Source organism: Ascaphus truei, chromosome 7 (assembly GCF_040206685.1).
Source record: "Ascaphus truei isolate aAscTru1 chromosome 7, aAscTru1.hap1, whole genome shotgun sequence".
In the NCBI taxonomy this organism is placed as follows: domain Eukaryota; kingdom Metazoa; phylum Chordata; class Amphibia; order Anura; family Ascaphidae; genus Ascaphus; species Ascaphus truei.
The window spans coordinates 28,936,137-28,959,747 of NC_134489.1; the positions used below are offsets into that span (position 1 = coordinate 28,936,137).

Sequence of the window (23,611 nt, forward strand, 5' to 3'; positions counted from 1 at the left end):
GCTCTGTCCATCTCGAAGTCCCTGGGGTCCAGGTCTGCACATAGCGTTGTGAAGAGCCCACGGAGGTACGACTGGAGTTGATCTGGCATGATTGTCTCAGGGATTCCACGGATCCTCAGGTTTTGCCTTCTCTCACGGTTTTCTTGATCTTCCAAGCTATCTTTTAAGAAGCTGATCTCCATGCCCAGTCTGTATAGCTCATTAGCAGTGGCCGTTTGCGTTTGGAGGGAATCCTCCATTTTCGTTTCCAGCGCCGTCGTTCTCTCCGTGAAACCCGCTATCTCCAGCCTCAATTCCGTGACGGCTGCTTTCAGGTCTCGTTGGATAGAGACATGTAGCTCATCCAGCATGCCTGACATCAGGTCACGCATAAATTCTCTCGTGGGGAGAGACTCCGGGGTTTGCGCTGGCTCTCTCTGCTCCTTAGCCGCGGCCTGCTGTTTAGGGCCTCGTGCGGTACTTGGCCCGGCGCCATCTTGATTTTTCGGCGAGGGATCCGAGCTCCGCTGAGATTGCGGGAAGAAGTTGATTGCGCCCTGGCCCGGCGCCGCTCTTTGTTTGGTGGTCATCGCGGGGTGCTTATGTGGTAGGAGGTAGTTTTTTTTGGGGTCGGGGGGTGGATTGAAGGGTATTTGTGAGTATGGTTATATGTTGGGGCCTGTGGAGCTCAGCTCTCACACGTCCATGTTCTTTGGCGTGCCGGACACGCCCCATTCCAGATTCTTTTTAAGCAAAAACAATCTGTTCAGAATAATGAGGGGCACAGATGGACTGTGACATTGTGCCAGTCAGTATGCACTCATACTTAGTTAATCTGGCATTACGAATTTAGGTTGTGTATGTTATATTTTGGATTGGCAAAATTATAATTTACTTTACGCCTTTTTCCAGCCAATGCCCGTAACAAAAGTAAAGAGTCCTATTTCAAAAGTCTCTCTCTCTCTCTGTCACCATTATTCTGATAACGGTCATTGTGGTTATTTCTCTTGTTACAGTATCTCTCCTAGAAGCTCTGCAATTCCTGGCAAAGTGTCCTAATTTTCTACAATTATAACATTTATGTCCTCTGTCTGCACTTGCACTTTCCTTTGCTAACTTGTCTTCCTGATTTTTTTTTCCCTCTTGGCTTTCTTACTGCGCTGCATGTGTTCTGCAACAGTTACAACTTCAGCAAAGATCTTCTGTTCCCAGCCAATACACATAGGGGGCCTATGCAGAGAGGAACGGCAAAATAAATTGCCATTGTTGTAAAAGTTCAACATTGTGGCGTATTTATTGAGCCTGATTCAGAAAGGACAAATCGTCAATCAAGTCTCAAAGTGTATGATTGGCGAGTGTTAATCGCGCCATTTCAGACTGAGCTACTTACAACTGGCTATATTTTCAGTCACTGCGGGTGAAAGTCGCGCTCGTGAGTCTCGCGAGACTTCAATTCAAGTGGGCGGGAAATTGCTGTTTATCTGCAGTGCAAGCATTAATGGCACTGCATCTGTGCCTAGCATATGCCCAGGGTGTAATTTAACCACTAATCTTTTTATACAAATTATTTCCTTAGTCTTACTTACATCTGGCTATATTTTCAGTCACTGCGGGTGAAAGTCGCGCTCGTGAGTCTCGCAAGACTTCAATTCAAGTGGGCGGGAAATTTCTAAAGTAAACACCACATTCCTGGCACAGCGTCTTAGTGACGGCTTCTGCATAGTTACATACCAGAGAAACAGCACGCGTCTCTCTGTTAAAGTGGTAGAAGCACTGTGAAGCTGCAGATACTGAAAAAAAAACCTTCTCTTTACACTTTTACAATTTTTATTAGCTACAGTCATAGACATTCAGTGACAGACAGTGTACATACTGATAGACAGACACACAGGAATATACACTGATACTCAGACAGACACACAATACTGTATACACACACATTTACAGACACTGATACACAAAGGCACAGTTGAGACATAGGCATACTGATATATACTGATCTGTACATGCATACTCACACAGATACACATAGCCACACACATGCTTATATATTGTTATATACTGTATACTGCTTATACTGTAATGCTCAGAGTTTTTGCTGACATGGCAATGTTATGTGTATAGAGGCATATTCACCCTATTGCTTTGTCAATGCCCTGTGTGCATCAGAGATTTGGGAGCCACATATAGTGACAGCAGTTGGCATGGATCTGGACAGGTTTGTGACAGCGTGATGCCCTCCCCCCAAGCCCAGCAGCTGATCGCAATGTGAAGCCCTGCACTCGGCAGCACTACTGACCCCCCCCCCCCCCCTCCCCCCAAGCCCAGCAGCTGATCGCAATGTGAAGCCCTGCACTCGGCAGCACTACTGACCCCCCCCCCTCCCCCAAGCCCAGCAGCTGATCGCAATGTGAAGCCCTGCACTCAGCAGCACTACTGACCCCCCCCCCCCCTCCCCCCAAACACAGCAGCTGATCGCGATCTGAAGCCCCGCACTCGGCAGCAGTACACATACACACACATGCATACATGCATACACACACATGCACACATACACACACATGCATACATGCATACACACACATGCACACATACACACACATGCATACACACACATGCACACATACACACACATGCATGCATGCACATACTGTACACATACACAATGCAAACACACACACAAGGCACACAAGGCACACAAGGCACACACACACACACACACACACACACACACACACACACACACACACACACACACACACACACACACACACACACACACACACACACACACACGAGAGACAGGGACCGGAGCAGAAGGGGGGCAGGGACCGGAGCAGAAGGGGGGCAGGGACCAGGGCAGAAGGGAGACAGCGATCGGGGCATCACACACACACACACACCCCACCTTCTGTCTGGCAATGACGGCTCTGTAGGGAACCGGCTGCAGACCCATTGGATGGGAGCGGTCACGTGACCGCTCCTCCGCTTCCCCTTACTAACTGACAGCACTTTCCAGTGAACAGGACGGCTACTGCCATTTTTTTCTGGCGCGCACAATTGGCGACTTCAGCGCTGAGAATTCAAGCACACATGCCGAATACCACACTTTGCCCTTTCCTGCATATGCCGAACCTAGAAACATGGCGAAATGTAAAAAAAACACGCTTCTCGCCAACACATTGGCGGGATGCTGCCGCCTAGCAAATCTCCTGGCGAAAATTTCAAATTTCGCCACTCAAGGAAGCCTCTGTGCATACGGGAAGCAAATTCTGCCGAATACATGCCGAATGGCATGTATTCGGACGACTCTGCATAGGCCCCATAGTCTGTACTCGCATCCCTATTTCTGCACAAAAACCTTCCATAAAAGCAGCCACTATATAAGGACCCTGTCCAATTATCAGACAGGACCAGTTCATTTAAGAAAACAAAAAGTTGGTTTCCTATTATAAGTTTGAACAGAGAAACCTTGATAACTAAAAAAAACAAAAAATATAACTCCGCAACCTTTCCTATAAAATAAAAATCTTATTGTTTTAATTACTATTTATTTCTAATTCATTATCTCTCTTTTACACAACCTCTCTGCCTACAAAGCCTCTCACCATTATTGGATCAGACTCTTTCTTTTTTGTAATATTATTATTACCCTATATATTACCCTCTATATTAGTATATAGAAAACTTTATTTAAAACTTCCTTATATCCATACAATGCTTCCACTGCCAAGGATTCTGGGAAATGACATACAAATAAGCACACAGTGTCACCTTTTGCTTCTTATCCATTTTAACAAGGAACCCTATGAGCGTAAGCCTGCCGCATTACACAGCTTTTCAGCACAACCTGGGTTCAAGAAATGCATAGCCAGTATAATCTACCCACAGAGACAGCTGTTTTGACCTTTTGTATCTCATCAGTGTATACAGATTTCACAAAAACTTGCATGCAGATTTTGCTGTGCTTAATACTGAACCTCCCGTCACGCCGTGACTGTGTTCTTTCGCTAGTCCAGCAGATCTGTGATATCTGCGTCTCCCCACTATAGCCTTACGTGTCCGTTGTGCTGACACAGGAAGGATTATATCTGGAACACACAGATCAGTTCTCCAGGTGTCTTGGAATTAGCAGCCTGAAAAGACACACAGAAGAGATCGGCAAAAGACAGTCTTTTATTACAGCTTCTCCTTAAGGGCATTATTCTATATACGCCGAAGCGAAAGTGCGATCGGTTATTGGCAGAAAATCCCCAGAATGGCTACTTCAGCATATATAGAATTGCCCACTTCATTGTGCTGGGAGGGACTTAATCCAACATCCAACTGGTTAATGCAGGCCACAGACTTGTATAATGTCAAATTCTCTCACAGATAGAAAGGCACAACACTGCATCATGGCGTCCTTGCAAAGCATGCTGGTAAGTGTAGTTTCCAGGAAGCATGTTCCCATAGGAACACATGCCTCACATTTTTACATCTGTTATGTCACCAAAATATACATTGTACTGTGGTATGTTTACAATAAACCATTTTTAAACAACAGCATCGTATTACATTTTATTCCATCTTTCTTTTCAACATTATTATCCAACCTTTACAACAAATAGTCACCTATTGTTCCACGATTTATAAATAATACTACCTATTACGCATTTACATCCCGGGCAACGCCAGGTATATCAGCTAGTATTATATATATATATATATATATATATAGTTATACGTTACCGTTCCAAGGATTGGTAAACAAGAGACAGCACTCAATGTTGAAAATCAAAGTGTATTAGTGAAAGCAAAAATACATCCAGAAAGGATGCAGCACTCCAAATGGTTGACAAAAGAATATATTGTATTAACAAGACATCATTCCAACGTTTCGGTCCGCGTGCGGGACCTTTATCATCACCTTTGGACTTAATGCGGACATGGGTTTTCTCACACCCTATCAAAATTGTTTATAATTATCCTGCTTGCCTCAATTCTTATCCACACTTTCTCTCCCCCCCATCATCCCTTCCCCTCCCCACCTTTCTTTGATACTGTCCCCTGGCTTCAAACACTTTTAACACCCTACCTTATCTACAGTAAATATCTGTTGTTGTTTTTTCCCCCCTCTCTCTACACTGTTTTAGCCATTGAATCCTTTGTATATCAGTATTGCTTGACCTGAAGAAGAGAGGATAACTCTTGAAAGCTTGTCCTATGACATAATTTATTCTGCAAATATATATATATATATATATATATATATATATATATATATATATATATTTAAAGCAGAACTTTACTACAAAGCAGGTGGTTTATATAATGGATTTTCACAGCTGGAACCAAATGGCTACCTAAAATGTCATGGTACGCACAGTTTGGACATGCGAGAACTCTTTAATATTGTGAGATGTCTTCAGATGCAAAAATGTAGACCCCCCAAATGGCTCAAAAATCCAGCCAACCCGATAAAAAGCTTTTAGTCAAACTAATATTTCATTAGTGGGTTTTTCACTCCCAACTCTACCATTTGGGGGGCAGATACCTAACACGTGTCTTCTCTAAAGATGCCTCCTGTAGATGTTGATTCTGGTCTTCAGTCTCGCCTGACTCCAGGTATCTTAATTACCAGACATTCATTGCCGAGTTCAAATCACTGTTTGTAAACACTAATAAATAAAACCTTTATAAACTCCTTGGAGGTGTTTTTCCCCCTCTGTCTTCCTAGGATCTCAAAGGGGCAGTTTCTTCTACCTGTTTACATTTTTTACATTTGTTAAAGATTCATAATAAAAATAACTTTATTTTATATAGCGCTTTTCTCCCAATGGCACGCAAAGGCCTTCACAATTATAATAGCGGTACGCAGCACATAAGCATTTTTACAGACACAGACCCTGCCCCGGATGAGCTGACAATCTATGATTTGGTACCTGAGAGATAAAGTGACTTGACCAAGAGCCAAGACCGGGAACTGATCCAAGCTCCCCTGCTTCTAACTCAGTGTCATTGTGATCAGTCCGTGTCTTTACTCACTGAGTCGCTCCTTGTGGATATCTGTCATCACCTCTCTAGTTTTTTCCTTGCTCAATGAGTTTCTTTTTAAGGTGGTGTATTTTATTCCTTAAAAATTAGTTCAGATCCTAAATGATCCTAAATGATTAGTTCAGATCCTAACCCTTTCAGTGACATCAGTGGAGAACCTTTATCTGAGAAGATTAGGATCAGATGCTTTTTCTGTTAACTACAGTAGAACACTTTTTCAGTGTGGGCCTTTAAAAAATACAGTATATAAATCTAATTAAAAACAGCTAGGAAAAAGTAAATAAAAACAATATTGTGGATCTGCTTCAAAGGGGCATCACATGGAGCTCACTTTAACCATAGGTCATATTAGGGGGAGAGGGACTTTATAAGCACTGATTTCTGTGTCTGTATAACAAATGGGGGGTTCTCTGGGTTTCAGGTGTCTATTAGGTTTGATGAAGTTGCAGTCTATTTCTCCAAGGAGGAATGGGAGTATTTAGAAGGACACGAGGAATTGTACAAGGATTTGATTATGGAGCATCACCAGACCCTCAACTCAATGGGTAAGTGGAGACTGCCTCTAATTGTATGTGTGTGTGTGTGTGTGTATTCACTTATCTACTACAACAGCCCCTGGACTTTGCCCAGCCTCAAGAACAAGCAGGATTTCACAGTGGATACAACACAATGGACCCCATCCAAGTCGTACAGGAAGAGATTTCCCAAAGTAACGAAAACGATCTATCACTCTGCTTAGGATTCATAGATTACAAAAAAGCATTTGAGTCTGTCAACATCTCAGCTGTCCTTTTTCTCTCTCTTCCCTCCTTCCCTCTGTGTTTTAAATAGTAGCCATATTAAGCTGCTATTTTCCCATCTTCTCCCCCTCATCTTTCTCTTTCTTCGTCTTTCTAAACTGTATAGCTTTCAGACTGCTTTTCTGCCACCAGGCTATGTGCATTAAGATTCTATTCTTCTCTCTCCCCCTAATTTCTCTCCCCCCTCATCCCTCCCCTCACTCCATCCCATCACTCCCCCCCTCTCCTCGGCCCCTCTCCCGTTCTCTCTCTCTCTCTTCCGCTCTCCTTTCATCCAGGATTCTTACTTTCTCTTCACGTGTTAATTTATTTCCTCTCTTTTTTCATGTTTTTTCTTTCTAAACTTTAAAAAAATAACACTATAGTGCACATATTTCTTGTTTGACACATTATCCAATTAGTGACATGATTATCATGCTGATTGAATAGTTATGAAATTCCACTTTTCTGATGAGCTTCTTCCCTCTGTGTGTTCCTGTCCTACAGATGGAACCGTGAGCAAGAATATGACAGAAGAATGCAACACTCCACTTTGGCCGTCAGACTGGGTAACAGAAGAGCATCACAATTTGTCTCTAAGTTTCAATGTAGACGGCTGTACGACCCAAACTATACAAAGTGAGAGACAAATAAAACCATTAAGAATTTCATCAGAAAAGCAAACTTCGTGTGAAAATACAGATCTCACAACCTCTTACCTCCATAATAACACAGGGGGTGTGAAGACAGAATATACATCTGTTTCTGATGAGCATTGCATCAGTGAGGATACTAATGCACTGGAAATTTCCAACGGTCTACCAGTGAATAAGTGTAAGTTCAGAGAATATGGTAGTAGCTTTACCAATCCACCTGTTCATACAGACCATCAGAGAAGCCGCGATGAAGAGACACTCTGTAGTAGGCTTAATACACACCAGGGAACCTCCCCAGTAGAGAAGCCTTATGAATGTTTAGAATGTGGGAAATGGTTTACTCACTCCTCCACTCTAGTTAGACACCAGAAATCCCATACAGGAGAGAAGCCTTTTTCATGTGCAGAATGTGGGAGAAACTTTATTCAACTCAGAAACTTTGTTTCACATCAGAGAAGACACACAAAAGAAAAGTCACATACATGTCATGAATGTGGGGAAAACGTCACCCATAACTCAGATCTGGTTAGACACAAGCTAACTCACACTGCAGAGAAGCCATTTTCTTTCCTTGAATGTGGGAAAGGCTACACGCAGTACTCACATCTTGTTAGTCATCAGAAAACGCACACAGGAGCGGATCTATTTTTTTGCTTTGAATGTGGGAAGGGTGAACTCAATCTTCAGCTCTTGTAAGACACCTGAGAGTTCACTCTGGAGAGAAGCCATTTAGATGCCCAGCATGCAGGAAACGCTTGACCTATTACTATGATCTAGTTAGACACAAGAAATGCCATACAGAAGAGAAGCCTTTTTCTTGCACAGAGTGTAGAAAATGTTATACACGCCACTCGCATATTGTCAATCATAAAAACATTCACACTGCAGATCTTTTTTGTTGTCGTGAATGTGGGAAATGCTTAAGTTATTTGTCTCTAATAAGACACCAGAAAATGTTCTCTGGAGAGAAAGCATTTGCTTGCATTGAGTGCGGGCAAAGCTTTCACTCAACTCGCTAATCTTAATGCTCACATATCTAAAGAAGCGATCTTTATAATCTTAAAATATCAAATACAAAATTATTCAACTTTTCAATCTTTATTTAGTGGTTCTGTACATTCATGTTTTTCCTTTTATTGCAAAACATACTGTATCAGTATCTATCACTTTTACACACAAAAAAAAAACTACCTTTGTTTTATCTTTGCCTCATTTTTGTGCCTGAAACTTAGGTGATATAGAGGGGGTTGCCCAATAGAAATGGAACCTTGCTTTTTGTTTTTTTTCAACTTCAAATTTCTTTATTGGGGTTACAAATTTTGATAGTATATCACAGCCCATTGTAATACAATACCCCAACAGATTTTCTTTGTTAACACAATCGTATGGTTATTAAATCTTCTTTGGTATGAGACAGAGACACTACATAAAGGACATACAAGACAAACCGGACACCGGACAAGGGAGGAGGGGGGAGGGAGGGGGGAGGGAGGGGGGAGGGGGGGGTGTGGTCTTCTCAGGGTGTTTCTGCTGCCGCGAAGTCATTTGTCATCTTCTTTTCCTTGTAGATAATTTTTTTTTGTTATATTGCTTCTAACGCTAGATTATCGCTGTAACTCTGTAGGATTGACTCATTAGGTTGTTACCCAGGGGGCTGTCATCTATCTGTTCATCACAATATGTCGACTGGTCACTGACCTCCAAAGGAGAACGCGTTCGTGACTATTATAGCAAAATTGCGGTGGCGTCCACCCCAGGGATGTCCGTCTGTGCTAGCCATGGTGACCAGACTTTTAGGAAGTTTGTGCCGGTGTCATTAACTAAACTCGTTAATTGTTCCATCCGGCAAACGTGCCAAATTCGATTTCGAATCTTGGGGATAACTGGGATTCCTGGCTGCTTCCACAGTGCTGCGATCTCGCATCTAGTGGCTATTGCGAAATGCGCGATTAATTTATGCGTCGCATTTGGCATACCCTGGATCCGCCTGCCCAACAGAAACAACCACGGGTCCAGGGGGATCTCCCAACCGAGAATCCGCTGTAACCAATCTCTAATCTGTTCCCAAATCGGGACCACTTTTGTGCAAGACCACAGCATGTGTCGCAGGTCAGCTGCTTCCCCGCACTGTTTCGGGCAGAGCGGAGAGTAGCCCTTAACAAATTTAGCCAATCTAGTTGGGGTGTAGTACCACCGCATCAGGACCTTATACGCGTTCTCCTTTAGTGTGGTACAGATGGAGCTTTTAGCAGCTGCTTGTGTGATCTGCTCCCATTCCTCGTCCTCTAACGTCTCGCCTAAGTCTGACTCCCACTGTCGCATGTAGTGCAGCCGGGTCTCGCTTGTCGTTTTCGGACAGACCACCTCCCCGTACATCCTAGATGTGAGTCCCCTTGTGTCCGTGTCCCTGGAACACAGCTGCTCAAAATTAGTACGTTTTGGTCTAATTGTAGTTTTGTTAAAGAAATCCCTGATCTGAAGGTACCTAAAAAATTCTGTGTTTGGGATATTTTTTGCGGATTTGATTTGTTCAAATGATTGTATATGTATCCTGTCCCTCAGATCATTAAGTCGGGTAATGCCCGCTTGTGTCCAATACTTCATGTTTTTACTATTCAGGCCCGGAGCGAAATCAGGGTTGCCAATGATTGGCGTCATGAGTGATGCCTTTGTGGTTAGTTTACAACTAAATTTGGTGGCCTCCCATACCCGAATAGAATTGGCTATGGTCTGTAGCGGCGTGCCGATCTGACGTGTCCTTCCCTTGGGCAACCAGATCAGCGTTTGGATGTCAATTGGTGCACAACACTTTTTCTCCAACTCTACCCATCTCCTAAGGCTTGGGTCTGTGTGCCATTGGAGAATTTGGGCTAATTGAGCCGCTTTGTAGTAAGCGAACAAACAAGGTACCGCTAGCCCTCCTCTGGTGGTGGGTCTCGTCAGAATACCCTTAGCAATTCTTGGGTTTTTCTTATTCCAAATGAATTTCATTATTGCTGACTGAAGAGAGAGGATGTCAGAGTGGACCAATGGTATAGGTAGGCTCTGGAAAAGATATAACATCCTTGGGAGGAGATTCATCTTCACGCAGTGTATCCTTCCAATCCATGAGATGCCCCCTTTTGCCCATAGTCTAAGATCCTCTTTCAGCGTCTTTATTAACCTGGGAAAGTTTGCTTTATATAGGTTTTTGTAGTCCCTTGTAAGATATACCCCTAAATATTTGATAGCGGAGGGTTGCCATTTGAAATTGAAGTTAAGATCAATCAGTTTTTCGACTTCTTTGGGAAGATTTATATTGAGGGCTTCTGATTTAGACTGATTGATCTTAAAGCCAGAGATATGGTTAAATTTGTTCAGAATTTCGAAAACATTAGGAAGGGACGTGAGCGGTTTAGTTAATGTTAAAATGACATCATCTGCATACAGAGCGGCCTTATACTCTTGCTCACCAATTGAGATTCCCGAAATGTCGGGGCTATTTCGTATGTGTGCTGCCAGGGGCTCTACACAGAGCGCAAACAGCAGCGGCGACAGTGGACATCCCTGTCTCGTTCCACTTTTTATGTGGAATTGCTCAGAGGGAAAACCCTGGTGCCTCACTCTCGCCGTAGGGCTCCCATATAGAGCCATGATGGCCCGCATGAGACGTCCTCCAAAGCCAAACGCCCTCAGCGTGTCTGATAAGTAGGGCCAGTCTATTCTATCGAAGGCTTTCTCCGCGTCCAGACTCAACACCAAAGAATGTATATTTTTCTTTTGGGCCAGATCAATCAGGTTTATGATTCTTCTGGTGTTGTCTGCCGCTTGCCTTCCTCCGATAAACCCTACTTGATCCGTGTTGATTAACCTGGGAAGGACACTACCCACCCTGTTCGCTATAAGTTTAGAGTAGATTTTGATATCCGAATTGATCAGTGAAATGGGCCGGTAGCTCTTACAGTCTGCCGGGTCCTTTCCAGGTTTGTGGATCACCGAGATAGACGCCTGGAGCATCTGTGCCGGGAAGGAGTCCCCCTCCAGTACACCATTAAACAATTTTAGCATATGTGGGGCTAGAATTTTAATATATTTCTTATAATATAGATTAGAGAAGCCATCGGGCCCCGGTGCTTTGGCCGGTTTTAATGCTTTGATGACTTCTTTGAGTTCTTCCAGGGTAAAGTCCGCCTGTAGTGCTTCACGCTCTGCCCTTGCCAAGGTTGGTAATTTTGCCTCTTTCAGGAAAGTGGACAATAGGTCCCCCGTTTTACTGTTATGGGTGACCTTATCTCCATTATAGAGTTTTTCATAGTAGACTTTGAATTGCTCCACTATTTTCCCAGGTATGGAGGTAAGGTCTCCCTTTTGGTTCCGAATTGCGTGAATAGAGTTGTTTTGAAGCCTCTTTTTTAGCTTATTGGCAAGTAGTGTATCGGGTTTGTTCGCTTTTTCATAGAATTTCCGATTAGACCAAGCCATTTCCTTCTCAGCCTGGGAGGTAAGGAGGAGGTTGAGTTTAATTTTGGTGTCCATCAGTTGTTTGAGTATATGTGTCTGTTTATTAGATTTGTGCAGGGTAGAGAGTTCAGCTATTTGGATTTCTAAGGCCTTAGTTTTTTTCTCTCTTTCCCTTTTCCGTTTGGCTGCCAGATTCATCAGTGTCCCCCTAAGAGTCGCCTTATGAGCTTCCCATAATGTGGCTTGTGATGTTACACTTCCCTCATTCACCTCAAAATATTCCTGAATTCTAGCACCTACTTCTCTTCCGAGATCCGGGATCTTTAATAGGATCTCATTTAGTTTCCAGTTCGCTCTAGGCCTGTCTAGTGGGATTAATGTGCACCGCAGCTCTATTGGTGCATGGTCGGACCATGAAATATCATGGATCTCTGTGCGAGAGACCCCAGGGACCATACCATTAGACACGAGGAAGTAGTCTATCCGACTGTATGTGTTATGTGGGTGAGAGTAGAAAGTATACTCTCGTTCTCCTTGATGCAGTTCTCTCCATATGTCAATCAGGTGACAATTTGCTATACCTTTTGTAAGAGTTAATACGTCCTGTCGATGTTGTTTGTTAGTGGTCGTGCATCGGTCTAGACTAGGGTTAAGGACTCTGTTCAAGTCGCCTGCCATTATGATATTTCCTTTTGCAACTTTACTTAGTTTATTAAAGAAGCTATTGAAAAAGGATGTGGCATTATCATTTGGGGCGTATACAGTAGCAAGTGTTATTGGGGACTCTCTAATGAAACCTGTGATGATTAGATACCTCCCCTCTTTGTCGCTATATGTTTTGTCATGTCTGTATGGGATATGATTATGAATTAGGATGGCGACCCCTCTTTTTTTAACTTGATCTGATGCTAGAAAGTAGGTTCGGAAGTCTTTATCGAAATACTTGGGGAAGTTAGTTTGGGAGAAGTGGGTTTCTTGTAAGAAGAGTACTTCTGCCCCCTTACGCCTGTAGTCTCTAAATGCGACCCGCCTTTTAGCCGGGCTATTCAGGCCCTTAACATTATGGGATATTAATACTATATCCTTACTCATTAGAGGCGATGTGCTGATCCATCTGTCGTAGCTGATCTACGCCTTTACGATCGAGTCCTCTTTTGTGATTCCGGCGAACTCCGACCACCTTTCTCTTGTTGGCCCCGTCTGTAGAAACAAAGGTAGGGGGACACACACAGGGGGACATGGGGGTGGACATGTACACAACACCACAAGAAAACACGACAACAATCAAAACAAGTAAACTTTCTCGGCGTTCTCTTTCCTCACTCCTTCCGCCGGGATTTCCTCCTTTGGGTTTGTAGTCCAAAGTTCGAATGTTCGGACTCGAGGCAGGGTGTTTGCCTCCTTTCCCCGACCATCCTACCCAAAGGGTAGCACTAGTGTCCATAGGGAATTTTTCCCTATTTACCAGCGCCAGGCCCATGCAGACTTCAGGGCAGGCTACCTCCCACCTCTCCCGCCTCTCAGTCCCTCATAATCGCTAAACTTCTCACCCACTGAACTCAGGGTAAACCTACCAAATCCCCTTAAACCTGTATCCCTTATTATTATAGCGCTGACATTGTCGTGTTTTTGCAGTCATTAGTTTTCTACTGCGATACCCACTGACCTCAATTTTTCTTTATTTTGTTTCACCTTACCCTGCACAGCTCTGCCTATTATCTGTTTCTGCGCGGGCTATTGCTCAAATCCGCTTTCTGGGCTCTAGTCTTTTATCTTCTTTCCTACTGCCTGTCATCTCGTCCTCAAACTATCTCGGTCTCGGTACAGCTTTCCTGCCTACCTTCTTGTGACGTACTCCTACCTTCACTATTTTTCTTGTTCCTTTCAACTCCCTTCTATCTACGTCCCCCTCTCTGTCTTACCCCTTTCTCCTCCCCATCTACCATAGCTACCCTCCTAGTGTGTTATCCCTCAGTTCCCGTTTGCCTTGGCTCCCTGTTCTTTCCCCTATCCTTAATGCTTCCCTTGTCACCTTCTATTCCTTCTTACTCACCTTCTGTTCCTCCTTTCCTCCCTTGCTCTATCTATCTGTCTTCTATCTTTCTATATTCACATGCTAGGACTGTCTACTCTGCTATCACTATGCAGCCTTTAGTACTTGCTTTCTTACCCGTTTAAATGGTAGTCTCCCTACCTGCTGTTCCCTATTCCCCCCCCCTATGTGGGCCTATAACCTTCTCTACCTTCCTCTGCTTTTTCCCCTCTCTACGCGCTGCCTACTCTATCTTCTAAGTCTCATCTGGGACTATACCGGCCTCTATCCCCGACTTTCGCGCTTGTTTGTTTAAATTTTTCCGCTATGGCTGTCTATTTTATGCCTGTGCGGGGCGTAGGCTCATTCAGGCCCCCTTTCGCCGCCTCTTGGGGCCTTCCGACGTGCTGCCACCTTCAAGATGGCGTCTCTCTCCCCGGATCTTTCTCGCGTTTGGTGACGTCCTTCCGGTCCGACGCCATTTTGGATTGGACTTGCGTCTGTGGCGGCTGTGTGTGAGCGCGCTCCTGGTTCCCGCCCGAAGCTGCCTTCCGGCTCCTGCGTCTCACCCTGGCTCCCGCTGCCTCGTGTATCGCCGCCATCTTCCTTATAGGGGGACCATCTTGTTCTTCCTGTCGATGCCACCGGGGTCTTCAACGCTGCCCTCGCAAGCTGCCAAGGTAAGTGGGATTCTTATATTTGTCCATTTTTCAGCATTCATCCTCCGGTCCGAGTACTGCGCCATGGGAACAATTTCAGGCACAAGCAGTAGGACTTGGTGGTTATTTGTTAACTTTTTAACTGGAACCAAACAACATTGGAACGAACAAATAGCTCTTTTTCGCCATATTTAGGCTTTATCTTGTTGTGCCCGGGGGGACCTTTGGGTCTGGGACCAGATAGGGTCTAGTGTAGGGCTCTCCGGGGCCGCCCCTTCGGGGGCTTCTCCTAGGCCCAATTTATGTAAGAAGGCAGGTCCTTCTGCCAAATCCTTTATGATGAAGGATCTGCCGCCTCTTGCCACCAGCAGGCCGAAGGGGAAGGTCCAGCGGTACCTGACCCCCTTCTCCCGCAAGATTTTGGTTATTGGTAGCAGGTTTCGGCGGCGGGCAAGGGTTTCCGGGGATAAGTCTTGAAATATCGAGAGCCTGACCCCCTCATATTCCACAACTGGAAGGGGTCTTGTGATGCTGATAACTCTCTCTTTGGTTTTATAATAGTGTAGGCGGATCACTATATCTCTTGGTGGCTCATTTTGAAGGGGCTTAGCCCGCAGGGCCCTGTGACATCTGTCCATAGCCAGTGCTTCTTTGGGGGTCTCAGGGAGCAGCGTTTCTAGCCAAAGTCCAATGTATTCTTCACAGTCCAGTACGCTCTCCGGTACCCCCCTGATTCTCAGATTGTTCCGCCTGTCGCGGTTTTCTGCATCTTCTTGTCGCCCTCTCAAGTCATTTATCTGCTCCTGTAGATCCATGGATTTTTTATCCTGTCTTCTGATAGCGCGGATAGACTGGTCTACCTTCGTTTCTAGGACCCCTGTTCTTTCTCCCAGTCCAGCTACTTCCCTCTTTAACTCTTTCATTTCGGCCTGAAAGAATGTTTTGAGGTCGGTGCATAGCCTTGTTATGTCGCATTGCCTTGCCGGTCTTTGCTCCTGGAGGGTGAATTCCTCCTCCTCTCCGTCCGGTTCAGTTTCTGAGCCGGCATTCAAAATCGGCGCCATTTCTGAGCCCGCATCGCGCGGCCCTGCAGCTCCGAAATATTCTGGCATCCCCCGTTTTTTTCCAGGTTTGGGGGTTTTGCGGGACATCCTGACTGGTTGTGCTGTATGGGGCTTTGTTTTTGCGTCGTTTGGTTTCAGTTTTTGTGGGTTTTATGGAACTTTATAGGGAGCGAGGCGGGGAGCTATTAGGTTAGGCTGCCATACTCCTATCCGTCGCGCATGCGCCTCCCTTGCTTTTTGTTTTAATAATTTTAACTGCACTATAAAATATTTACGACTGGTCTTTTCCAGTTAAAATACAAGATCTATGAATAATTCTCTAGTTTATACAGTCTTTTTTTAATCTCTTTGATGTTTGATAGGAAAGCCAACTTCATGAAGGCCGGGCGGTTTTCCACACGCTCTCTCTCTTTGGCAAATTCACTGTAAACACAATAGGAAAGACATAGGTTTCAGTTGTGGCAAATAGTGCCGAATACATAACGCCGTACATATGTATATATGTTTTGCATATTGTTGCTATTTACTCCGTTCCATGTATGTTGTGATGTTTTTATTTCATCATTGTGCTGCAATTACTGCATCTTGTTATATATTTTGCTGTCTGCTCGATCCAATTATGCCACCAGAAGACTCACAAAGGAGAAGTCATTTGCTTGTTCTGAATGTGGTAAAAGCTACCCTCTACTCATCTTACTAGTCATCAGAAAGTTCACACTACAGATAAGTGTGCTAAATATTTTACCCAGGACTCAAATCTTAGTAAGAACCCAGAAAGGGGGACCTAATAATTGGAATATTCTGGAAGTATTCACTTTTGTTCATGGCAGTAATCCAGAATTACAACTGAAATCTTGAAAGAAGCTTGGGAAGTAGAGATTTTTTTTTTGCAAAACTCTTTACATGTTGCTTAAGGAACAGGACAATTCCAGAATAATGAAGCAAAGCCATAGTTATCCTCATCCATACGAAAGGAGAGAGAAGACATCAAGAACCAGGGCTGCCATCATGGGGCAAGCATTGGGCCAACTCCGTAACCTGTATAAACTTCTGTACTGGGCCTTTGGAATGCTGTTGGCAAGCTTGTCAAACTACAGGCCAATCCGTGTATGTCCAGTGATGTACCAGATTTTTTATGAAGATCCTCTACTCCATAATCACCTGCAACAGATTCTGAAGTGCGTCTAGCCTAGAGAACAAGCAGGATTTTGCTGGAGATACAACACAATGGACCACAGCCGAGCTGTACAGAAAGGGATTTCCTAAAGTAATGAATATGATTTACCATTCACCTTAGATTACGAAAAACTATTTGATTCTGCTACACCTCAGCCTTTTTAAATGAATGAAGAAGTTAAAATGTTGAGTGTACAGGAAAATGTACGAAATCAACCATTAGACTACATGAAGACACAATCAAAAGAAGGATTAGCGAGGGTTTGTGACGGGGGACACCATGTTACCAAAGCTTTTTCCCAAAATACTTGAAGAATTGCTCAAGACATTGAACTGGGACGAAAAAGGAATCAAAATCAACTGTAAATACTTGTCACCTAATGTTTGCAGACAGCATTTTTTTTTTTTTTTAAAGTGAAACTTGTTTGCTGGGACCAAATCCATTTTCCAGGAGACAGAAGTAGGTTATGGAAGTGACGTCAGTGTTGACAGATGAGGCAGTTGGCCCTCACCAAGACTTACCTCCATGCACACAGTCGTTCGCAGCAATCAGCAGAAGCGCTGAAGCGTCCATCTCTGCGCATGCGTATTGATCAGCGGCTCCATCTGCCATCGCATACATATTATACACATATTGAAACAGAGAGCCGTCCCCCTCAATGCATGTGCAGAGGCTCTGAGCAGAGCCAGCGAGAGCCGTCCCCCTCCAGGTACAACACTTGCCCCCACTTTGGATAAGGACACAGACACACACACGCACTTCACAATTAGTATAAATATAGATGTGCAAATAGCTCAAATGAGATGTGTGCCGAGCACGCACGTTCTAAGTTAAACTTCTTTGCGTTTTCTCACTGAAATTGTGTTTTGATTTTTAACATTAAAAATCACCATCACAAACACGATTTCTGTGACAAAACAGTGACAAAAAACAAAGAAGTTTCACTTAAAATGCGCGTGCTCGGCACACACACAATTTTTTTTTGTCACAAGTCCAGAAACCTTTTAGTAACAAATTGGAGAACCAGCTAAAGCAAGCAAGAATCTCTGCAAGACCAAGGGGATGTTTAACAAATGTGATTCAAAGATCGAAATAATGGGAAAGTTGAAAACGATGCGTACCTTGGCTAGCATGTGACAATGGATGGAAACTTTTTTCAAATTAGATCAACATGAGAATTAAGATGGGATGGAGTGCAAATGGAAGAAATAAGACTATCTTTCATGGGAAACTACCACTGTGCCTTAAGGAGACAGTGTTTGACCAGTGTATTCTGCCTGTGCTCATGTATGGATCTGAAATTTGGACCCTAAATGCAAAAATAATTCAGAAGGTTCAGGCAGAAACACAGTGGCGTTAAAATGGCAGTGGGCCAGACACATCGCAATGAATAAGTGACCATTGATAGACAAAGATGATACTGGGCTGGATTCCCAAGGGAATTCAAAAGACCATGATGATGACCAAAAGTAAGATGGTAGAATGAAATTTGGAAATTTGCTGCATCCTTGTGGAGGAAAGAGGCTTGCAACCGAAGTACCTGGAAGATCATTGAGGTAGACCTTCATCCAGCAGTGGATCAACAATGTGTGTGTGTACAGATTTATTGTTAACTCTGGTTGTATATGGTGTGATATTCTGTACCATCACTGCCATTGAATCCCGTGGCAGCTGTGTGGCTTTCTGTTATGACGAGATATCTTGTGTTGTCATTAGGAACAATAAGACTGTGTGTGTGTGTGTGTGTGTGTACAGTATATATAACATTTTGATATATTATTACTTTTTGAAGGGAGAATAGAGGGAAGGGTTTAAAGCAAAAACATAATTTATCAATAATAAAAGAAATCTGAAAACCTTTACTCATGAAATGTTAATTTACTTTAGGTGGATTCATCAGTAGAAGTAAACGAGAAGATGGCCACTTACAAATCACACAATTGAAGACAGAATATTTATCACCCGATGAGGAGGAAATCTCACAAACTATGATAAACTACAGGGACGTTCAGGCAAAGAAATACACGTGCAGTGAATGCGGAGATTGTTTTAATAAAAAATCACTGTTGCTTGTTCATCAAACGACTCACACAGGACGTAAACACAGCACCAGTGTCAAGTGTGAAAGAAGCTTAATCTCCATTAGTCATCAAGGAGTTCAAATAGGAGAAGGTTTGTGTAGTTACCCTGTACGTAGGAAGCACATTCAATACGGCTCAAAGCAAATTACGGAGAGAAGGGTCCAGACAGCAGCAAAATCGTATACATGTAAAGAATGCGGAAAGAGTTTTACTCGGAATGCAAATCTTATTGTACATAAGAGAACACACACAGGGAAAAGACGCTATATCTGCAAAGTGTGTGGGAAAAGCTTTTATAGTGGGTCTTATTTGGTCATGCACCAAAGAGTCCACACAGGAGAGCTGCCATATGTCTGCAATGAATGTGGGAAAAGGTTTATTAACAGTTCATTTCTTAATAGACACCAGAGAGTTCATACAGGAGAGAAACCTTATAAATGCACGGAGTGTGGGAAATGCTTTGGTTATAGCTCACATCTTCTTATACATCAGAGAGTTCATACAGGAGATAAGCCGTATCTCTGCACAAAGTGTGGGAAATGCTTTGGTTATGGCTCACATCTTGTTAGACACCAGAAGGTACATACAGGGGAGAAGCCTTTTACCTGTACAGAATGCGGGAAATCCTTCTCTCGAAGCTCACATTTGGTTAGACACCAGACTATTCACACGAGAAGCCCAGCAAATCAGCCTGAATGAGTTTTAAGACATTGCAGATGCATGATTTAGTCATGGTGGCTAATGAACGTGAGAAAACCTTTATCTTTAATTGGGATTTCTTTAATATGTTCCAAGATCACTTAGTCTTATAGACTGGCCTAAAAATATAGCTTCAGGATGGCCTGAAATTATAGTGTCAAGATGTTAAAAATAACGTAATATTTTTAAATCTTAAACAAAGATCTAGAGCTCTTATTTTGCTTGTTAGAAGTCAGGAGATGTCCGTGTTTAATCTGAGATGCCATTTATGAATCTGGAAGACTAATGGGAGTTAAGATTAGCTACTAATTGCTTTGGCTCCAGATTACATAGTTACATAGTTATATAGTAGATGAGGTTGAAAAAAGACGTACGTCCATCAAGTTCAACCTATGCTAAATTTAGACAACAGATACTTTATCCTATATCTATACTTACATATTGATCCAGAGGAAGGCAAACAAAAAAAAACCCATTGGGGAAAAATAAATTCCTTCCTGACTCCAAGAATTGGCAATTGGATTAATCCCTGGATCAACATTCTTCCCATGTTTACTTATTTGGTATATCCCTGTATACCTTTCCTTTCTAAAAAGATGTCCAACATTTTTTTGAACAAATTTATTGTATCTGTCATCACAGTCTCCATGGGTAATGAATTCCACATTTTAACTGCCCTTACGGTAAAGAACCCTTTCCTTTGTTGCTGGTGAAATCTCCTTTCCTCCAACCTAAAGGGATACCCTCGAGTCATTTTTCCTTACCTCCAATAATCTGCCTGCCCATCTCACACTGAAAGGGTCCTATATTTTCTTTTCTCATTTTTTTGTTATTAAGGCACTGTACTTAAAGAACTTTTTAGGGTTGACCTTATTTTCTATTGCAATCCTCTTTTCATTATCCATTTTTGCTAATTTGATTGCCCTTTTGCAATTTTTGTTACATTCCTTATAATTCTGATACAATGTCTCCGTCCCTTCTGACTTAAAAGAATCTAAACGCCTTTCTCTTCTTGTCCATTTCCTCCCCTACCTGTTTATTTAGCCACATTGGTTTTGACTTATTTCTTTTATACTTATTACCCAAGGGTATATACTGATAAGTATGCTTTTCTAACAGTGTTTTAAAGACTGTCCATTTATCTTCTACATTTTCCCTGCAAAAACATCATGCCAATGTATTACGTGTAGATTAGCCCTCAGTTTGTTAAAATCTGCTTTTCTAAAGTTTAAGGTCTTTGTTGAACCCAAGTAATCTGTTTTTTGAGAATTTATTTTAAATGAATGTTATGATCACTGTTGCCCAAATGTTCCAGGACTTGAATATTTGTTATTACTTCTACATTGTTTGATATTACCAAATCCAGTATTGCCCCTCTCCTGGTTGGTTCCTCAATAATTTGGGTCATATAATTGTCTTTAATTACCCCCTGAAACCTGTTTCCTTTTGTTGTAATGCTAATCTCATTGCCCCAATCTGTCTGGATAATTAAAATCACCTATTATGCAAACATGACCCAGTTTTGATGCCTTCTCCATTTGCAAAGGTATTTTAGCTTCCTCAGTCTCACCGATATTTGATGGTTTATAGCATATCCTTACAAACATTTTCTTTATACTTTTACGTCCACTGCTAATTTCTATCCACAAGGTCCCTACATTTTCATCATTCCCTTCATAAACATCATCCCTAATAATAGGTTTTAGATATAAACATACTCCACCTCCCCTTCTATTTGTTCAATCCTTCCGAAAAAGGGAATAAACCTCTAAATTAATTGTCCAGTCATGAGTTTCATCCCACCATGTTTCAGTAATGCCTATGATATCATACTGCTCCCTTGGGGGTATTAATTCAAGCTCCCCCATTTTATCTGTCAGGCTTCTTGCATTAGCAAGCATGCATTTCAGATTTTTTGCAGCCTGTACTATTATTTTATCTTCTCCTTCCTTTCTGTGCCAACTTGGTTTAGTCTTTAGAAGTTTTCTAGTATTATCTCTATGTACTATTGGTGTCTCACTGCTTGTCAAACTCACACTTGCCCATATTCTACCTCCAAAACCCCTTGTTTCTTATTCTATTGTATTTAGTTTATCTGTTTCATTCCCCTCCCCCCTCCATCCTAGTTTAAACTCTCCTCCAACCTTTTTAACATTCTCCCCCCTAGCGCAGAAAATCCCTCTTCATTGAGGTGCAATCCGTCCCTAGAATATAGATGGCACCTCTCAGAAAAGGAGTCCCAGTGCTCTAAAAACCCAAACCCCTCCTTCCTACACCACTTTCTTAGCCATACATTAACCGCCCTAATCTCTGAATGTCTCCCTGCGGTAGCGCATGGCACTGGTAGTATTTCAGAAAATACTACCTTGGAGGTCCTTGCCTTAAGCTTTTGGCCTAGATCCCTGCAATCATTTTTTAGGACCCTCCATCTTTCTCTAACTTTGTAATTGGTGCCAACGTGTACAAAGACCGCCGGGTCAATCTCAGCCCCCCCCCAACAATCGGTCATGGCAACAGATTACCCTATCTACCTTCCTAATAATGGAGTCCCCTACCACCACAATCTTTCTTGGTATCTGAGCATCCTGAGTCCCCTCTGTGCTTTGAGGAACTATTCCCCTGGCTGCTAGAGCAATCATTCTCCCCAGCCTTCCCATTTCTGCCCTGACACTCCCAATATCTTCACACAAAAAAGAGCCTGAGCAAATGGCAGCGTTACATAAAGGTAGAGAATGCAGGCAGACACTGAAAAGCCTGTGGATTTGAGAAAAACATGGGGATTTAAAATGGCTGCCCGGTCGACGTAAAGTGCAGACTCTGCAAGTGAAGTCTATCCCACTGTGCATGACCAGTTGTGCTTGATTAAGAGTCTCTCGGCTACCATGGGATGCATGGGAATTTAAACCTAACCCTTTACAGTGACCTAGCGACAGCACTTGCTCGGTATGTAAGGGACTGGCTGCACCAACAGAAATGGATATTGATTCACCGACCTGAAGCCGGACTCATCGTCGTGGGTACCCGGGTCAGGGTAGGAGAGATACGGATAGTAGGGGGTCGCTATCTTGGGTCGGCACCAGGGAATCCACGGAAACGGACTGCACAGGAACAGCTTCAGCAACTGTGAAGGCCTCAGGTAACAGGGAAGGCCTCCGGAAACAGGGAAGGCCTCCGGAAACAGGGAAGGCCAGGCAAAGTGCTTGTGACTAGCACAGGTCACAAAGGGATTGTGCTCAGCCCCTTCCTGGTGGAAGAGATTGACCCTAAATAGCAGGGAGAGCCAAGCAGGAACAAGGCAGGCTCAGGAATAGGTGCAACCAATTACTAAGTCCAGGGAGGGATTTGCCAGGAACCAATATGGCTACAACAACCACGTAAGGGCAAGTTCCAGTAAAACCCTGGACAAGCCCTTACAGTACCTTCTGGGTCGCATTAAGCCTAAATACATGACTTCTAATGTTTTTTTTTTCTTTCGTTAAATTCTTTTTTTGCAGCAGTGAGGCACTGGTAAATTGTTGAGTTATGTCTCATTTTACAGTGTGCCCGGACAGCAGACCTGTCAACTTATTGTTTCAATATGTGGCATCTGGAATCAACCGCCTTCTCTATGTCCCGCCGCATCTAGGTCCCAAGTCTGCAGGTGAATGAAGATAAGAAAACAGTGGTCGGGCGTGCAGTGGCGGTAGGAGATCATAATAGCAGAAGAGCTGAGCAGGAGCAGAGCGGCATAGGGGAACGGCTTGGGAGGTGCACACTGTAACCGGAATTCAGACACCGGTCAACTTCCGGTGTTACAGTGTGCAGCTCCCAAGCCGTTCCCCTATGCTGCTCTGCTCCTGCTTAGCTCTCCCGCTATTATGATCTCTTACCACCGCCGCTGCACGCCGGCCCGCTGTCTTCTTATCTTCATTCACCTGCAGACTTGGGACCTGTCCTGCCACCGCTGCCGCACACCCACCCGCTGTCCATTTTCAACCATTTGCAGACGTGGGACCTCTCCTGCCGCCAC

At 43.5% G+C, this 23,611-nt stretch overlaps 1 protein-coding gene across 1 annotated transcript in view; it reads left to right on the forward strand.

Moving 5' to 3' along the window:
• Positions 1 to 23,611, forward strand: part of LOC142499936 (uncharacterized) — a 55,209-nt gene that overhangs the window by 10,469 nt on the left and 21,129 nt on the right. Inside the window, 4 exon segments of the mRNA XM_075609992.1 lie at positions 6,437 to 6,560; positions 7,302 to 7,628; positions 18,710 to 19,597; positions 23,141 to 23,242. Coding sequence (XP_075466107.1) covers positions 6,437 to 6,560; positions 7,302 to 7,628; positions 18,710 to 19,597; positions 23,141 to 23,242 — 1,441 coding nt within the window.